This window comes from Triplophysa dalaica, chromosome 7, assembly GCF_015846415.1.
Source record: "Triplophysa dalaica isolate WHDGS20190420 chromosome 7, ASM1584641v1, whole genome shotgun sequence".
Taxonomy (NCBI): Eukaryota; Metazoa; Chordata; class Actinopteri; order Cypriniformes; family Nemacheilidae; genus Triplophysa; species Triplophysa dalaica.
In genome coordinates this window covers 7,387,977-7,407,990 of record NC_079548.1, presented here as the reverse complement: position 1 = coordinate 7,407,990, position 20,014 = coordinate 7,387,977, and the positions used below count along the sequence as shown (strand labels likewise).

The window sequence follows — 20,014 nt, the reverse complement described above, 5'->3', positions numbered from 1 at the left end:
CGCTGTGCAGAAGGGTATCTTTACCATTGTTGGTTAGGGCTCGCGGCAGGGTCTCCACATGAGATTTTTCCCTTTCTATATTGCATTTTACCTGATTTTAATTTGCACAGACTACTAACAGCCTCAGCGAAAAAAAGAACAACACTGACAGTATGCGCAGCCCACATATATATATTAAATATAGCCTATTTATATATATATTTTTTTGGGGATAATAAATTAATACTTTTAATAATTTGCGAAGAAGCTCTCTGTATCGAAAATGTATAAACGGACTTAATTTATATACAATCATGACCAAACCGCGTGGTTGTAGTTCTAATACGCTCGCAAAAAATCAGTGATGAAAATTGGTTATATGATATCAGTTGTAATGCCAGCAGTCATTCATCAGAGTGCTTGTTATCGCAGGAATTTCTTCACAGAGAGAGAGGGGATAAAGAGTCTCTCTTATTTATCATTATTCAAATGCATATTCAAAATATTGCTACAATGAAATCGCATGACTTTGAACTGAAACATGCGAGACCAAAAATTGACAAAGAGTGAAAAAACTATGAAATAAAAATGTAGACAGTATTTATTATTAATATAAAACTTTAAAGTATTTAAGAAAAAGTCTTAATATGGCGGTCTGAAATAACAATTAATAACCACAGCAATCACATAATAGAAATACCCAATGTTATGAAGACATAAAACAATTTCTACCACATTATGATTATTCTATGAATCACACAGTTTACTTTTTACCACATACAGACCATAAGCTCGTACCGTAAAAGTTTCAAAAACATATACAATCGTTTTCTGTTATGTGGACTAGCATTGCACATATATAAAAGAGAGAAGTGCACGTGTGTTGCTGTGGAGTGTTGGGTCATAGTAATCCCAGGAGCGTGCAAGCCGTGGTGCCCCCATCCCCCTCCTGGTCACGTGATTCATTAAATAATTAATGCAGTGGTTGCAGAATAGATATGTATTCGTCAGGAATATCGCAGACATGGTCTCCTAGTGTCTGACGTGAAATTCAACTGTCCTTTTAAAACAAGTCCTATAGCGGAGGGAAAAAAGCGCAGGCAGAGACCCTCGCGGAGGCTGCAATAAAACAAATTTGGACGAGGGAGCATCTCACCGTGTGAAGCTTGTGAGTATAGAGGAAACGGGGAACGCCACTTTGATTGCCGCCACCGTTCCTGGCTTGCCCGAGTCCTTGCATTTATTTGCTGTTTTGTGGTGTTGTGGTAAATATCGTCCAGAAATACTCATCCTCGCCATCCCTTGTCATCATGTATGTATGTCTCACAAGCCCATTCCATCGTTTGAATTCTGCTGCCAAGAGGAGTGATGCGCCATGTCATTGCTCTACACCATACTCCATTCATATGAATGCATATATATATTTTGAAAAGCAGCGTGTTACTCTTCTTTCCTCTCCGTTCATCATAACCCATCTTTCTCCCTTCCTTTGCATGTCCCTCTCTCCCTCACTCTCTCTACCGTCTTTTCAGCTAGCTACTTCGCTTGATTTATAGTGATATGTGTGTCAGCGGCAACGGGGCTGCCTTTGTGTATTTGTGAGGGAGTTGTGTTGTTTATGGCCGTCTGTGCGATAAATCATTTCTCTTTGAAAATGATGGGCGAGCGACGGTACGCGGGAATGAGGAACAAACTCAATGGATTAACGTTTAACTTGCCGGCTTTTTTATTTTAAACGACCGGTGAACCCCTTGCTTTTGCCCTCTGCACTCATCCTTAAGCCCCCCAAGTTGATTATCTTGAACGATTTACAACAATGGTTCAGCGACTTGTATGAAGGCTAACTAGCTGCAGGTCTTGAGGTACTGAATATGCAATTACCAATTAGGGGAGATTTGTTTAAATTTGGCAAAACGGGAACGCCTCGTAGCCTTGTAAATCTCATAAAAGTGTCCGCGCCCGCCAGGAAAATCATAGCTAGGGGTCTCATACCTGGACTGCAGCTGTTTTTCTTCATGGTGTAAAAAGCCTAATTGGAGAACTTACTGTGCAGAAAAGCGCAGCTTCATGATTTATTCTTATTGTTAACATTGCAAATTTGATTGTCCTTAAGCAAAACAATGGTCATGCAGTAACCGTTCAGACACAAATATTTCTTTATTCTAATGTTTTTTTTAATGTGTAAAAAAATGGACAATATAAGTTCATGGTTAAGAAAATCCTTTCCAGTTCGGTAGGGTACATAGGGCTTTTTTCTTCATTTAATGGCTTTTTTATCAAAGTAATTGCAAAAAGTGTGTAAAATAATAGTAGAAGAACCTGCCTCATTGGCTGTATGCTATTTGAACTGGATTCCCCCCACCCGCTCGCGCACGAGGGGGAGGCTTGTCAAGTGAGCGGCTTTACCTGTAGTAAATCTTGCTTATGACGTGTTAATGTTGTTTCTTAGAGATGATAATAATTGTCCAGTGCACATGCGCCGCTGAAGAAAACCACAAACAAGTTATTTTCTTCTACTTTAAAAATAAATCTTTATTACATTTTTTACACAAATATGAAAAAAACATATCACATTTTACGGGATAACCCTAAAAAACATTACACCTGGCATTGCAATATAATAATAGCCTAATATTAATAATAATAATAATAATAACAATAACAAAAGATGTAGTTCAAGCACCCAATGCCGCACAATTGCAATTGTTTCTCCATCTAGTAGTGTAAACCTTTGTGTAGGAAAATTTGAATAACTCTTTGGCTCCTATCAAATATTAATGGGCACACCCGCATGCGCGAACACTTTCAAAATGTATAATTCCTGCAGCGCTCCTTGTTGCTGGGCGCTGTGTCAAAAACAATATCCGAGCTCATTTTGGAGGATGCGCAGGGGGCGAAGAAATGGGACATTTTTCGTGCAGGGACTTGCCAGCCGCGGATCTCATATCTGATTTCATGTGTTCAGTGACAGTCGAGGTTGAATAAATGATTCAAATGCCAGTCAGTTTGGATAGACATTAAGAGCCCCCATAACTTTCCAGAAAAGGGAGGAAAATATTTTGGTTGTATTTATCGGTAGCTAGATAGGTTGGACTAATACAAAGCCATTATTGATAGAGATTATTTATTTTTGTGAAATCAAATACATATTTCTGTTTATCATCCTGTTACACCAATAATTTCCTTCAGACTTGCTCGACATTCAAGTTATAATTAATACAAGCAAGGTTCCTTTAGCATAAAAATCACAGAGAAAAAAAATATATTCAGAGTAAAAATAAAACAAACAAGTGTCCTAAAGTAAAAAAATAATAGAGAAACATTAGGAGTCATGGAATTGATTAAAAAATAACGTATGGGCATATCTGTTCATTTTGCGTTTTATAATTGAATTCATGGGATATCGCTATGTATATGACGGGGAGTTTATGCTTTATAGCATTTTTTTTTGTCAGACAATAATCCAATAGTTCAAACATAGCACCCATAGCACTTAGGTTAGATCACGGCCATATTGTTCGCAAATACACTAAAATGGAGTAATGTATGAGCAAAGCTTTTTTTAAATATTCAAACCTTCTGTGATTTCCATTCATTGAGGTCAACCTGTACTGAACTGGTAGGAGAAAGCACGAGCGCAAGTTAAATCTTAATTTAAATAAAATAATTTAACCAAACTCGCACAAATCACACATATTCTGTGGAAATGCATGGATTAAAATATGAAAGTACCAATGCTCCTTAATCGACGTACCCTAAATGTATTTATATAACAAAGCCATGTTACAAATAACACCAGTACATAATTTAATATGTATATGAACGCGTTGTTATTCTACATCGTTTCAGTGCGTTAACGAGATAAAATATTGTTTCGGTCCCAAATTGAAGTTTTATGTTTTTTCAATTGGGTTCGTCATTTTATTAGGACAGTAACCGCAAATGTACATACGATTTATTTCATGTGAGTTAAGGTGGGGTGTTTCCCCTGTCTCGTAATGCAGGAATAATTACACGTTTGCAAATAAATCAATATCAAACCTCTCGCTAATTCATAACGGTCTGCGCTGACCAACGATTGAAAGCACATGAAAAATGACCGGTGAAACGCTATCCAGAGGCGACGCGGCGGATTTTCATCCATTTGAGGAGCATGGGGAACCGCGATAAGAGAATTCAGCCGGAAATGTCCAAGCCAACGTCTGCCTTTTTATACAGTGTTTAAGAATAGCATGGATAAGATCATCACACTTTTTAATAGTTATAATTGAACGTTCAAGGGCGCGCGTGTTGCTTTCTGCGTGGGCAGTGTACAACCCAGCACACAAAAGCATTTAAGAACCAAAGCCAAGTGCAGTGTTTCAGGCTAGTTATGCAGGCAACAGGCTTAGTGCAAAGCTATAGCAAAACAAAAGCGCTACATAGTGTAGCCAAACCAACCCCGGGAAATACTGAGCTAGGTTACTTTTTGAACTCGCAAACATAACACAATTTCTATATACTGGAATTTGGCATTATTCACAACAAAAAAAAAGAACACAAAAAACGTGTTGGATGTGGACAGGAAAAAGAACAATTATCGGGTTGAGGTTGACCGTGGTCGCCCTTGCAGAAACCTTCAGGTTGCAATAACCATATGGCCCGTGTGTTGGCCCCGTAACCGTGCAGTTCCCCATTGGACAAACGAACTCTGTTGGCTTCTCCACCCAGTGTGTCCTGTCAGTCCACTGGTTCACTAGTTCACCGTGTCAATCCACCCTGCTCCGCGCAAGCAGCGAAAGGCGGAAAGGCAGCTTGAGAGTAGTGGGAGAATCTTTCGCCTGCTGGTGACTGCTGCTTCTTACCACGCCACGACTCCGAGCCCAAAGTTCGGCTGAAGAAAAACGTTCTCCGGAGAACCGTTTTGGACGCCGCATGTGGACTGTGCCCGCATTTGCACTTCCGTACGCGCTTGATCCACAAACTGGTCATTGTTCTAGGTAGACTCTAGGTAGACTCTGAAATCGAAAAGGAAGATATAAGACGGTGTTCTCTCGTATCGAATCATAATATACATTTATACACATCTGTAAAAAATCCTTTCACGGCCGTCTATCTGTTCCGTGGTTTTGGTTAATTCCAAAAACAAGGTCTCATCTTCGGCGGAGAGACGGGGAGGAATGCTGGATGTCAGGTAAGGTTTGCAAGCTTCAACTGATGCCGCATGCCTGGACTCTTCCTTGTGTTCTTCTGCAGACAAGTCATTAATTATCCGTTGTGTGACCTAGAGTCATCTCTGGGTGTGCCCGAGTTCCAAAACTTTTCGCGTCCTAACAATTGGAGACACTTTTCTTTAAATTGGCTAAATGTTGGAAATTCGCAAGATATATTTCATGCTGAGTATCTAACCACATTTTGTTGTGAAACGTATCCATACTAGTTAGCCAAATATCGCAAAACCTTTCCGAGACAAGTGTGGGAGGCCTAATAATGAATCTTGAAAGAAAGGTGAAAAGGATTGTGAGACAGGAGATTTATGACCTGACGAGGGAAATGCTTTTCCAACAGCTCTTAATTTCGACCTTTCCATGCTTTTTCTTTTCGCCATTTGCACCACAGGTATCCAAAAAGTACACCACATTACAAATAACGGTTGTTGTTTTTTTATTTAGTTCCGTGTGAAACAACCAGTGCCCCTGTAGCGATGGTGTAAACATGAATCGTCACCTTGGAAAGTTTTTTTTATACATGACCCTTAAAAGTACCTTTTGTGTAAGGTGTCAGTTGACTAAATTGTATTAAAATTATATCTGAATAAAATGTTACCACATGAATCACATTTTAGTTTCAATGACAACATATTACATTTATTTCATTATTTATTTACTTATTTTATTAGTATTATGTACAATGGTAGGCCCGAGATATCTAATAGGAGCAGGCTTATAATTCAAATGTATTCTGATGGTGGACGGCTGCATAGAAATTTAATGTCTCTTCTTTAAATCTTAACTCTTTATATATATATAAAAAAACACAATAGACTGTGTTGCCTTAGTCCACACATCAGGTACAACATCTCGAGTCGATGGGATTTAATATAGAGAATACATGACAAAATATTGCTGTAGTCAAAAATACAGATCGTTTTATGTTGAGAGACTACAAAAATGTAAAAATTTCGAATCGTTTTCCAACGTATTAGTTTTATGTCAATTATATGGTAACCATTGACATCTGTCATTAGATAACTTGGGATCGTGAAATAATGAAATGTAGAATAATAAATACATATATAGAAAGATTACAACTATGTTATCAAGCAAAGGTTCTATCACATATATCTGGATATCAGACAAGCAAATGCTTAGAAGAAAAGACTTCTAAAGACTTTTTGTTTTTCTAAGTACTTAGAAAAAACAACCACTTAGTCGATCAATGCGCTATGACACAGAAATCTCCAAGTATTACTTTTACCTTTGTTCTTGACTTTAGCCCAGATTAAAGACAAACTGTGAACAGCGGTTTCCGTAAACAAGCGTACAGGTAGCATTAATTCAACAAAACAGCAAGTGGCTATACTTTAATTGATTTTATCATAAATCACTGACAATGCAGAGAAAGCATCAGAAAGAAATGGAACAATTTAAGTACAATGCGGATTGTCATCTACGTCAAAATATATATAGCTTAAATATATAATAATTTCCTTTTACCAAATTTTATGTCAAATATGTGTGCTACAAAAGGCGTGGGGTTATAAATCTTACTAAAACCCATGCTTAAACTTAAATGCTTCACAATCACCCAGAGACAGACCTGGTTGCGATTACTCTAAGTTAAAATCAGATTCAACTGCCTCTAACAGGATGCAGTTGAATGTTCCCTGCTCATTTGTCAGATTCATGAGGTTGGCAGTTTTGAGGACCCTGGGGGCATGGGTCTTGGTTGACCCAAAGACCCTGACTCTTCCTCAGTCAGTGTCTTCATTCAGAAAAAGTTAAATATTATCCATCCTATGCACAGATGGTCCTTAAAAATTAACTTTGTGTTCGAATAGCTGAAGGTTTCACTTCAAATAAAAGATCATTTGCATGTGCACAATGTGAGCCCTAAGCGGTGCGCGGAATTTCTGAATCTTTGGCATTGTAGTTTCGTTAGGTTTGCCTTACTACTGAGTCCAATCGGACGATCTTTTGAAAAGATTTGTCAGATCACCTCAATCAAGCGAAAATGTTAAAGTGCTAATAATATAAGACAAGTTTATAGATCACATAGAGTGGCGTCAAAGGGTTTTTTAATAAATATTTCAATAATTAAACACATCAATAATTACCATGTTAGGCATGTTCTTCGACGATTGTTGTGAGCATCATGCACAGGTCAGAAGGAGACATTTGCAATGCAGAAATCTTTAGTTGAGGCTATGTGCGTGGGTGTCAAAAACCAAGCCCCCTGTCCATTCACTCTGCCTGAGAGAGTAGAAAAGATTGGCCACAGAAGGCCTAGCATATCCAGCGGCCTCACACTGAAGTTTGTGGTGTTGAAAGTTGTATGTCATCCGCCAGAATGTAAGAGAAAGAAGACATATCTAGCCGCTCCCAGTCTAAAACAGCCTCCTCTCTCGGCATTTGAGTATGCTAAGCGTTCAAGCTCATTTCATTTCAAAGCTTTGGAATCCAACGAACGGACCTGATGAAAGCACACCATTTCTATGATGAGGAGGCGATATAAATCTTTCTCCTGGGTGACACGCACGAAAAATGGGGCAGAAGGCATTAATTACAATTAATTGTGGATTATAAACGCGTTGTTTTGGTGGATTTATTCGACGATGAGAAGACTCGTTTCATTAAAAAAAAATTGACGTATGCATGTCAAGTGAACGAAGGACACAGGGCATCATTTTGGATTTGGAGAAAGGGCCTGGTATCGCCCAGTCACAAACTTGCCTGTTCACAACCGCCTGTAATTGCACAACAAATGGGATGTGGTCCGCTTTGCGCTGACTTCCAGAAGGTGCCATACTGGCTTTTTGTGAGACTTTGAACGAAAAGGACGATAGATTAATACATAAATATTACAAGGGGATTCCAAACTACTTCTCATTAATCATTAATCGGGTGAGTTATCGCACCTCCACGGAAAGGTCAAACAGCAAACCCAGTGCCAATCTGTCAAAGCCACAGCGTGCGTTTTAGTATCTCGTGTTTTTATGTTTGAATTTACGTGTTGCATGAAAGTTGCATGACTGAGTGATTAGAGTTTTTTTTCCGTTGAATTGTTTTCCAAATGCCATAAGACCATACAGCGGTGAGGTGATGCAATATTGGAGAGTGAGAGGGAGGGCGGAGGATAACATAATAATACATTTAGAAATGTTACCATGTTCTACGCGAGTAGACCTGAGCGTAAATGTGTCGCGGTATGTTGTGTGCGGTTTGAGGAACTGGTCAAAATGCCAGTTTAACTAAGCGAACACTTTTTTCATGCCCGTGCATTCACTTAACACGCATTTATATAAATGATGCAGGAGTCCTTTGTTGCAAAGCCCGCAGTAATGAACGCGGGTGAATCCGGTTGTTGTTGTTGACTCATTAGACATTAACAATATCAGAAAGGACGCTTTTCGTGCATTAGAATAGAGAAGCTGGTTCTGGTTCGGCAAAGTCGTTGCTCTCTGGTTGCTTTCTCTCCCGTTTTCCTCACTAAAATTGGCTCATCAGCTCTTCTGGCTGGGAGCTGCCTCCTCCCTTTGTTCTGAGAGCAGCAGCGTTCCTGCTTGCTGGGGCACGAGCACCCTTCACTTTATAGGTAACTTTAGGTTAGTCCAGCAAGGCTGCGGGTCGCTGGTGTGTTACCGGGGACTAAAATCAACCAAAAACTACTCGGACAGCGGTTAAAACGGGCCCGGGTGCTGGGAATGGAATCGAGCCAACGGCTTGCGTAAGTGCGGGGATGCAATAAATAACTTTATAGCGCTGTAGGCCGCAGAGTCGGGGAGGTCGGGGAATCCTCGTTTTGATTTATGTGTTTGGGGTAGCTGTCACGAGCCGGCGAACGAAACCGTCCAACGTTTTTATTCCACTTTTAATAAGCGCTGCTATGCAGACCAGCAAGGCCGTTTCATTTCATTTCTGTTCAGGCCATCGCCTACTGTATATATCCATTTTCGGTCCTCCAGGGCTCCTGTTTGGATTAAGGGCTGTGTTTATCACAAGTTTTATCAAGCGGATTTTAAACTAGAATGGTGGGGCTTTTGGATTATGGATTCTCGTCGAACCCTGTCGCATGTTATATGCTGTCAATTTAAATGTGTTTTGTAATTTGTTTATCATGGTTGTATAATGTATTATTATTATGATGATGATTACAGTTATATTTGTTGTTACTATTATTATTATACAGCTTGTCACTGGGGGTGATATATAATAGCATTACAGAAATACAATTTAGGCCATTAAACATGAGACAAATTACTGACAAAAAAAGGTAATTTTTTATTTATATTTTTTCTGATATTTCACAGCATTAAAGGCGCATTATTTGATTTAAAAATATATATATATTTTTTTTTCATAGTATTCTTTCTTCTGTCAGTATTGCCAAAGGTTGTCTTCTAAATGATTATGAATAGAATGCTTAATTCAATACATGTTGAAAATCAATAGAAGTGAAGGACTTTGGGATATAACCTAAATATTTTCGTTGGCCTCAAATTTCACCCTCTATTCCCGAACATATCTTAAGGTTAACATGTCGGTCAACAGTGCTCAACCATCAAATTGTCTTTGAGGTCAATTTTTCTACATGAGGTGTGATGCTCTCTATTGGATTTTTGGCTACCGCGTTTTGATTGTATCTTTCCTGTCTCTCTACTTACAGTTCCTTCTCTTTATCAAGAAGCTGTATCCTTGCATAAAATCTAGAAGTGATAAAGGACAATATCTCGGTAAGTGATCCAATCTATTTTTTAAACTGTAGCATTTGACAGTGATTTATTCCCTCTGGTGATGCGCTTAAGAAAGAGGCTACAATTTTTTATTGTTTCGATTTTTACGTTGATATTATGATGAAATCTGTTTTATATTTGACTAATTCGTAAAGCAAATTTGCATGCTTTATTGAAATTTGCGATTTCAAGAAATAGGCTGCCTTCTTTATACAAAACAGCAACATTTTAGTTGCAATAGCTTGTCATTCAGATGTATGTTTGAATGCATTTAATGAAGCCTATTTTGATGGCAATTGACTGATGCATACTTGGGGAATAATCTCAATAAATTCTACAGGCCTCTGTGCTATGACCATTAATTGATGTATTGCTTGAATATTGTATTCATGTTAGTTTCTAAACCTGTAAAAGCAATAATGACGCAGGAAAAGTATGTTCTTATTTGATTCTAACTCAAAGATAAAATGGCTTTACAAAAATATTTACTTTGAATACACATTATGTGAAACATTTTTGCAAGGTCTCTGAGAAATCGTTTATCACTTTAAATAACAGCAAATGGTGACTTGCTATTCAAAGTTATTCCAACTCTAGAATAACACTTACGTTGTTTTGATGTTTATTTACACTTTTCTTCCATGTACATAAACATCGTAAAAACAACTGTAACAACAGCACATTAATTGTTGTGCCAAAAGGCTACTTGAGCTATTTGTTGTTGTCAAAATTTGTTGGAATATATTGAAGTTAGGCGTAGTAATTAAAAACTGATATACCTACATTCATCCAACTATTATATACTCTTTAATTAAAAAAATTAAGACCAAAATGTTTTTCAGTTTTGAGATACATATTCAATATGGTTTGTATATACAAGTCTTAATACTTTCCCATCTTACTATAAATAGGTATAAGTATATCTCAACTCCTTTAAAACAGAATTGGTGATTTTGATTTCAAAATGAGTGTTCAAGAATCCTTTCGAAACAGAATGTCCAGTTTTTTTCTTGTTATCTCTTGTTTAATGGAAAAATACACCGACACTGTGGTTGCCCTTTTCGGTATTCCACAAGGGGGAAAAAAGAGAAATGTAACATCCATCCTCGGACAGCTCAACACGTCTTCGTTTTTATGAAAATTAACAAATACGATTTCCAGTCCATGAAAAAGCATGTAAATCCGAACTGTACATTTCAACTCACTGTCACCATCTAAAATAAAAGAATAGTTGTGTTAATGTTTGTGGCAAAATAGAAGAGTAGATTTTTGCAATTCGTTGCTTCCACCCACGTGTTAGTTAATTAGTATCCATTTAAGTGTCTCCCATTGGATCCTTTTAGCAAAGGTTGCAGAATAAAGAACAATACCGTTTAGTAAAAAGTTGCAGACACCTACATTTTTGCCTTGTGCCTTCCTCCCACACCGTTGGTGATGCTCTCTATTCAAGCACCTAGAAGAAATGCATCTTTTTAAAGTTGCCTGTTTACAGCTGCCTGTGTATTGTGGAAGTCATAAATCTTACGTAGCCATAAACGACGGGGGTAGTGTCCTGAATAATAAAAATAGAGAGAGAGAGAGTAAGAGAGAGGGATACGCGGGGTTTTGACTTATGGAGAAAGCGACCATTTTCGTTTTTCCCATTTTGGTGTCGCACCGCCTTTCTTCCTCGTTTTCTTTCTTGCGTTTTTCTGTCTATGCGTTATTTCTTCTCTACCTCACCCTTAAATGATATGTTGAACTTTTTAATCGTATCCAGCGTGACAAAATCCCTTTAATCGCCTACAGTAAAATACAGGAAACTCGTGTATTTTTCGCAGTCCAATATACTCATAAGATTTGTCTGACCAACACTCGTCTGAGAGGCTAAATAAAAATATATCTTTCCTTTTTCCTTCTTGGTGATTTGTTTTCACACCCCTCCCTCAGGTTTCCAAGTCCGCTTGTTGTCTGTTCTTTTGTTCCTTCGCCCCCACCTTATTGGTTTATATATTTTTCGCATAAGTTATTATAATAGTTGGGTGTGTTGGCAGGGATGTGATGAAATATTAACAATACAGATAGAATGTTGTTTCTGCCTCAAGCTAAAAGCAAGCCGGCACTGAGAACGTACTTCCTGGTAATTTAATATACACCGGTAGAGTATGAGAGGGCAGAGAAAATCGGTCTGCTCTACTACAGTTGCCTACCAAATGTTAACAGAACGTAAATACTGAAACCACACAAGTGAATATGATGTGGACAAACGCAAATAATGTTCTGTTGTAGACCCCTATCTTGTCCTGAGCGCCTGCAATTAGCATAAATTTTCACTGGTGACGCTGTTTGATGGGGATTAACGCTTGCGCCTCTCACACCCAGTCAGCCCCGTTATTACCAATAGCTGGAAAGGCCTGGTGTTGACTAAACAATAACCCAGCAAGCAGGAGCAAATAATTGCCTACAAACAAACCCCGGGCCCCGACATGAGACGAGGAGATGTTACGGAGAGTCGGGAGCTCACCTCGGATTATGATGTTCAAATTTGCGCCATAAGGAAGAGGCGAGTGGAGATTGAAGGCGAAATCTGAGGCCATTGTTATCTGCGAGCAGGGCGTACCAGTCGACAGGGCTGCCAGGAGCAGCGCTGCCTGTCCATTTGCAGCCCCCTCGCATACCTCAGATCTTTCATGCTAGACCGTCTCCCCCTTTCGCGAACCGAGGGAAATCGTCCAGCAGCGCCCGCACTCTGGCGCGGGGCCGCCGTGCTCGAGATACCCGGCGTTCGATGCGCGCTGTCTGGCTGGAATATCGAAACCGGTATGAGCTTTGGATTTTTTTATCGATTGCACCGTAGCCGAATGTGGAAAATATGATGCCTGCCCGTGCGTCTTTCGTCAAAAGCTAAGGTAAGCTGGTTTGAAATAGGCTATCAGTTTGTGAATGGCGGTATGTGTGTCCTAGTGATTTATGACCGTATGACTCCAAACGCGGTTCAAGAAGAGTTCACAACGCTTTAAGCGTCCATCGATGCAGGGGCTTTCTTTTTCTTCCTCTGAATAATTGCACGAAAATTATTAGTATCTTAGTTTATCTTTTGGCTTTGTTAGATAAAAAGGAAATAATTTGGGAGTGTTTGTACCTATACGCTTTGATAGTAAAGTATGCGTTTATTCTCGAGACTATAGTGGTTGTTTTTAAGCGAGTAAAAATGGAGTGGCTTTACGTCAATACAAAATATATATTCGAATGATTTTAACGATTTCAGCGAATGATTTCGATTGCCACCATGGTGTTTTTATTTGACATTCAATTGCACGTTCAAGGCCTATTCTTTCGTAATGGAAAGACTGAGCAAACCTGTGTATCTAAATATTTGATTCCTTGTATTCGTTAGATATTGTTGTTATTTAGGTAGATTTGAAAGAAATACCAGTTAAATTATTTTGAATAGCGAAGGGGCGCCCAAGCAATGTTCTGTATGTTGTTTTTGTTGACGTTTGGGTTGGCCCCTCTCCTACTACGTCCGTTCTCGACGTAATTGTGTTAGGGTTTGATCTAAAGAAAAGTTGGTTATTGTGTTACCGTAACAAGAGGGCCAAGACATTACGTGTTCCATTTAATGGAACTGTGATATGATTTCATATCTATTATGCCCGTTTTTATATCCCCCTCTTCCTCTCCCCTTTCTCTCCACTGAACAATTCCTTAGAGTAAATGATTAGGATTCCGGCCGTCCTCTTCGAAGATAAATGACCGACATTTGTGACGTGTTGAGAGTTGATGTCCAAAAGCTGTAGCATTCAATTCACGCTTTATGTAACAGAAACACAAACCTATCCCTTAGTGTTTACATATTTAATTCTAGATAAAAGAATATTATTCCTACCACTTGGACTATTTTCCATTTAGCCAGGAAATATGATGGAATCATTAACTACCTTTAATTTTCCGAGAAAGACAAATTCAGTGACTACTACAGTCACAAACATATTCAAGAAACATATTCATGAGACATAATTAATTTCAGATAATGATAACATATGCTCCAATTTTTCATTTAGAACCATTTCTATGAGCTATTTTTTTCCTTTGTTTACTAAGGATTTATTTTTTGTTTTATCGTTTTGTACAGATTATTTTTTTAGGATTTGTAATTTAGTTCAAAAATCATAATATGCGGTTTTATGTATCACTTTTTTTGTTACGATACAACCTAAATATAATATAAACTATTACTTATTATTTCATTAACCTTTATAAAAAATGATTCTCATTGGTGACAAAAGCAAAAGGCGCAATGTAAGTAAAAATCTAAACTAGGCCTTCGTTGTTGTGCTTTGGTCACATTATGTGTTTTTTCTTAAACTACATCAAATATTACAATAAGTCTGTTTTAAATTTAAGTATACTATATTTAATAAATTGTGACTATTATTCATTTAAAATTCCCAGGCTATGCATATGATTGTATCGAGTGGATGCGCACATGAAATCGTTAAGAACTGTTTACAGTGAATCGTATATTGTTGACAAAACTAACCCTCCTAAAACATCTGACGCAATATTTTGGCTTCCCCCTTCTTTTTAATAACATTTACTACCCAGGCGATTGAGTAGGAATAAATGCCAGGTGCATGTAAGTGTTTGAGTGATCGTTTTCGCCCGGTCCTCTCAGCAAGCCCAGCGCCAAGCTGCGTGGTCGAGCTTTTTATAGAGCTGGATTTGTCTATTTCTGTCTAACGACCATTATGAATAACACCTAGCTAAGCTTCCGGGGACCCCCTTATATTCCGCATTCTTAGAGGCCAACAACAAAGTTTAAATAACAGTGCCGGTTTTGCAGGTTTTTAATGTTTCCCAAATACGTTTGTTTGTAACTGGAGAAAACCATTAACAGACGGCTTTTGTGTCGAAGACAAATACACATATGTCAGCAGACCTGTAGTATTCGTGTTTCTTTAATAACAACATCTTGGCCAAGCTATGCATTTTTTTACCCATTTTACTAGAGCATTTGTTTCATTCTGTTGTATATTATATTACTTGCACATGAAGCTAATAACTATTTGTTTATGTAATAAATTTAAAATAATTCTACAATATAATTATAGGTCATAGTTTAACATTTACTTAAAACACTGGTTGGCCAATGTTTCATAACATATTTATTATTATTTATATTATTATTTAAAATATTTTATTTAATTGCTTGTGTACTACAATAAATTAAATGACAAATCAGAAAAATACACACACACATGCACAAACTTTAATAGCATTAATATGATATATTGTACATCATATATGTTGTATGTTATTTACACACAAATAATGTATATAACAATATGTGATCAGATGTAGCTTGTAAGTGCTGAGCTGTAAGTGTGGTTTGTTATGATGTGCAAAGGAAAGAAACTAAGGGCGGGGGGAGATAGAGAGAGCATCTGCAGGCTGCGTTGTGGGAACATGCTATTCATGTCATGGCGTCTTTCAGTGCAGTAAGATGGATTTACCTCGCACCCCTCTTATAATGTGCCTCTTATAACCTTTCAGGTCAGCTTCCAAGAGGCCATTGGAAAGAGACCGTCACGTGACATCTAGTGCCAATGTTCTTCCAGAAGGTCGTCAGGACCCTGGTAGCCAGTAACTCGACTTTTGGAAATGCAGAAAACGACCTACTACGACAACTCGACACTTTTCGGAGGTTACTCGTACCAGGGGGCAAACGGTTTTGGCTATGAAGCCCCTGCTGCAGCCTTCCAGAACTCAGCGCATCTTGAAGGCGACTACCAAAGGTCTGCGTGCTCCCTACAGTCGCTCGGCACCAGCGCACCCCCCCAGCCTCAGCATGCCAAGACGAAAGAGCTCAATGGCAGCTGCATGCGGCCCAGTCTGCCACCTGAACACCACCCACCCCCACAAGTGTCCCCTCCTCAGAACCCTGTAAATGTTGCTGCCTCCAATGCCACCCAGCAACCAGGTGGTAGTAGTGGTAGTGGAGGTGGTGGTGGGGGCGGCAGCGGGGGAACGGCCAAATCATCATCCAAATCATCCTCTCTGGCCCCAAACCCAACACTCACCAAGCAGATATTTCCCTGGATGAAGGAGTCACGTCAAAATACCAAGCAAAAAAACAGCTCCCCCAGTGCAAGCTCAGCTAACGGTGTGTTTACCAAACCCCATTATTCTCTCTTTTCTTCTCTTTGTTTAACACTTAGTAACATCTTTTTGGTTGTATCCCATACAATCAAAAAGATCTGGTTCATTTTAAAAGCTATTAGTCATTGCATGTTTAAGAGGTGATAAGCTGGTCATTTTCAGTATATTCTTTAAACTGAAGTCTTAACAGAGTAGAGAATTAAACAACATTATTATTGTTTGTTATCTCACTAAATAGGCAGAAAAAAATGATGTATATACCGATTATAGTTTAGATTTAAAGCATTATTACAGAAGAGGCTTCTGCATTTGTCTTAAAGTCTTACATCTTTTTCTATCCACCTTATAAACCGTTCAAAGAAAACGCATGTATCAAACACACCGTTGCCTAGTACACAGTATGAATCTGGCCCTGGGCTTTAGTCATAATGTGATTTACATACACAAGGTCAATGTTAGGGCATGTGTCTCTTAATAAATGCCTAAGTTATGAAGTGTTGACAACCAATATCAGGGGGATAAGTTTTTCATGGCCGGCTTTATTAGTAGGAACGATGCATTCAATTTCCGTGTGGAGTAATTATGTTTTATTTCATTCGCACCCCAGCGGAGAGCAGCGGTGGTGAGAAAAGCCCTCCGGGTTCTGCAGCTTCCAAGAGAGCACGCACCGCTTACACCAGCGCACAGCTGGTGGAGCTCGAGAAGGAGTTTCACTTCAACAGATACCTGTGCCGGCCACGGCGCGTGGAGATGGCCAATTTGCTGAACCTCAGCGAGAGGCAGATTAAGATTTGGTTTCAGAACAGGCGGATGAAGTACAAGAAAGATCAGAAGTTAAAAGGCATGGGGTCATCCTCAGGTGGACCGTCACCCACAGGAAGTCCACCCCTCCCAATGCAGTCTTCGGCCGGTTTTATGAACTCGATGCACTCAATGGGAAGTTATGACGCTCCCTCCCCTCCATCTTTCAACAAGCCTCATCAAAACGCATACGCCATGTCAACAGCATATCAGAACCCAATGAAAGGTTGCCCGCCACAACAAAAGTACGGAAACACCGCTCCGGATTACGACCCACATGGGCTACAGGGTAACAGCGGCACCTACGGGACACCAAACATGCAGGGTAGCCCCGTGTATGTGGGAGGCAGCTATGTCGACACCATGCCTGCCACTGGGCCTTCTATGTATGGCCTAAATCACCTACCGCACCACCAGACGGCTAGTATGGACTACAATGGTGCCACACAGATGTCGGCGAACCAGCACCATGGACCGTGTGACCCACATCCAACATACACGGAGCTGTCTGCGCACCATCCTTCTCAGGGTAGAATCCAAGAAGCACCCAAGTTGACTCATCTGTAGCAGGTTTGGACAGAAAAGAGAAAATGGAAGATAAACAAAACAGACTAACCCATGGGACGATGCAATGGGGTTGAAAAATATGATCCAGTGGTTTCTTGCCATGACTAGAAAACCAGTTTGTGTCAATGTTGTCCTTCCATTCATGTGTGAACATGCCATTTTTCCATGAATTTCAAATCCATAAGTCTAAATGCCCCTTTAAAGTGAAAACTTTCATGAACAGTGTGTATAAATGGCTAGTTTATGCCAAGGAATAGATTGTCTAGCTGTATGACCTCATTATATCATCTTAAATGTTTGTGAACTTCAGCATTATCGCTGCATTCCTTACACTTTGGAGGACTGTAAGGTATAGCCTACATTTAAACTGGTGCAAGAAAACCACTGGATTGTTTTTCGTCCACTACCCTTATTTCACATACCTCTTCTTTTTAAAATTTCTCACTAACGGTCAATTTGTTATTAACTTGTTCCCAAAACAACAGCAAACTGCACATTGTTTTTGATCAAGACGTTCATCCCTTTATCTATTTTTAAGGGTAAAAGTCCATTTTAAACTATGCTACCTATCCCTCTAAATGAGAAGTAAATATAAATTTGTTATGACTTTGACACAGGGTAAAAAAAGTTAAGAGAGTTGAGAATTCTAGTAAATTAAAGCTCACCCCCTTGTTCTCAGCTCACTATCCCCTCCCTCTTTTCCCCTCCCTTTCCCCATAGTTCTTCCCCAGTTCTCTTTCTTTCCCAATCTTGGGTTTGCCTACATTAGTCTAAACTAATACGAAAGGCCCACAAGTCTTGACTTAGAAAACTAGGAAACAGGGTATATTTGAACAAAAATGCATGTCCGGGAAACCAAGCTACGGCGCAGACGTCTCTGTTTACGCCTAATACGCTCTTGTCTGGGCATCATTGTTGCACTTAGAGTTTACATTTAATGGGAGAGGAAGAAAAGTAAATCTTATTTTGAATCGAAAGGCCTTCAATCAGCGTCTTTCGCTAAGTGTGTTCAAGTGAACATTCATAAATATATATTTATTTGTTATAGCCAGTTTAAATACTTTCTTTTTTGTATTATTTATCCCCATGTATTTATATCGATAAAATGTACTTTTTTAGTATCTACCTGTTATAAAAAGCCGTTGTGTTCTTGTCATTGTAACAAGTTAATTTTTAGTTATTGTATTTTAGAGATATGTAGGTTTATGTTACCCTTGTATAAATAATGTCTTGACATGTACAGGGGGCGCGTGAGCGGAATCACACCGTTCCTGCGTAGTCGAGAATTAGACGGAATATAGCAAAACATTTTGAGAACTTCATTTGTCCTTTGTAACTACTTTTTTTTCCTTGTTAAGAGTTGGTTGTTGAACGATTCTTTAATAAAAATGTTATGTTATTCATTTCCACTCTAGAACTTCATGAGTTTATCAAGAAGACTTACTAACACATATGCAAGTAGGGGTGGGGGCGGGGTGCGCCTCGAGATCTGTGAAAGAGTCCTGGAGGCAGTGTTTGCAATGGTCACGTGAAGTGAATCCAATAGAATTGCACCATTGCTGGTTATGGAATTAAAACGGATGATTACAAATAATTAAAAGCCTTAAGCAGTAAGGTAAATGTAGCAAACGAGGTATACATATTTGAGGTTTGTTGAATCTTGACGTATTATTGTTTAAACAGTCTTTGCTTTGTGTGTTCATTCATTTAAGAGCAGTCTTAATAGCATGACAAATCTTAACGAATATTTTTAAATACAACAACACTAAAAACAACGTAGGTACAGTAAAATGTGTTGGAATATAAATTCGAAATAATAACATTATAATAGATTTTAGTTAAGGCGATTCTGGTTCACCCGAATATCTTATACATATCCGGGTCGTAATCACGGTCATTTTCTTTGTGCTAAAATATAAACTGTAACTCTTTGTCTAAATAACCCATGAAAAGCTCTTAATAAATCGGTTCTCAAAATAAAAAAATAACTCACCAATTTGCTTTGCAGTAAAAATACACAATCAAATTTAATCACATACGGAGACAGTGTACAAAAATAATGTTTCAAAGTCAAATGTTGTAACAATTTTCATTCATAGGTAAATAGATAGACAGATAATAATCATAAAGGTATATTCTACGACGGATAAAATAAGAAAATAAGAACCGCTTTCCTCGAATAACACAAATCCCTTTGTTAGACGTTTTAACAGAAATTATAATTTAGTCCCAAAAAAATTCTCATATTTTTCCCGAGAAAATAATCCAGTTGGAAAAATAAAATACACTCAGAATTGTTATTCAAGTAGGATCCAAAATATAAACTAAATAAATAAAAATGAGATAAATGCGTCCTAATCCCTTGCAGCCGGCTCCGTGCAGTGTAGCATTAAGGCCTGTTAGACTGACCTCTTTCCGAAGTGCCCACGGCCTACAGCTTGCCTTGTATTTGCCTTATAATACCCATACACCCACACACAATTATATACGTTTCCACTCTTCTTTTAGGGAACAGAAGAAACGACGCCCGTGTTACAGATCCAAACTAATGCTGTGGAGTTTGTTACAGAACGCCGCAGAAGAAATTAGTATTAA

At 38.7% G+C, this 20,014-nt stretch overlaps 1 protein-coding gene across 8 annotated transcripts in view; it reads left to right on the top strand.

Moving 5' to 3' along the window:
• hoxb3a (homeobox B3a) overlaps window positions 1-18,822 on the top strand; it is a 49,277-nt gene extending 30,455 nt beyond the window's left edge. For 2 of the 8 annotated variants that reach the window (XM_056752945.1, XM_056752948.1), the window contains exons 3-5: window positions 9,844-9,910; window positions 15,446-16,055; window positions 16,659-18,822. In XM_056752945.1, coding sequence (XP_056608923.1) covers window positions 15,554-16,055; window positions 16,659-17,419 — 1,263 coding nt within the window. In that variant the 5' untranslated portion in view covers window positions 9,844-9,910; window positions 15,446-15,553 and the 3' untranslated portion in view covers window positions 17,420-18,822. Of the gene's footprint in view, window positions 1-853; window positions 1,148-2,595; window positions 5,153-7,324; window positions 8,082-8,394; window positions 8,905-8,930; window positions 9,209-9,843; window positions 9,911-12,235; window positions 12,799-15,445; window positions 16,056-16,658 lie in introns of those variants that run through there. The other 6 variants (XM_056752946.1, XM_056752947.1, XM_056752949.1 and 3 more) reach the window with 6 other exon arrangements.
• The last annotated feature ends 1,192 nt before the right edge of the window (window positions 18,823-20,014 follow it).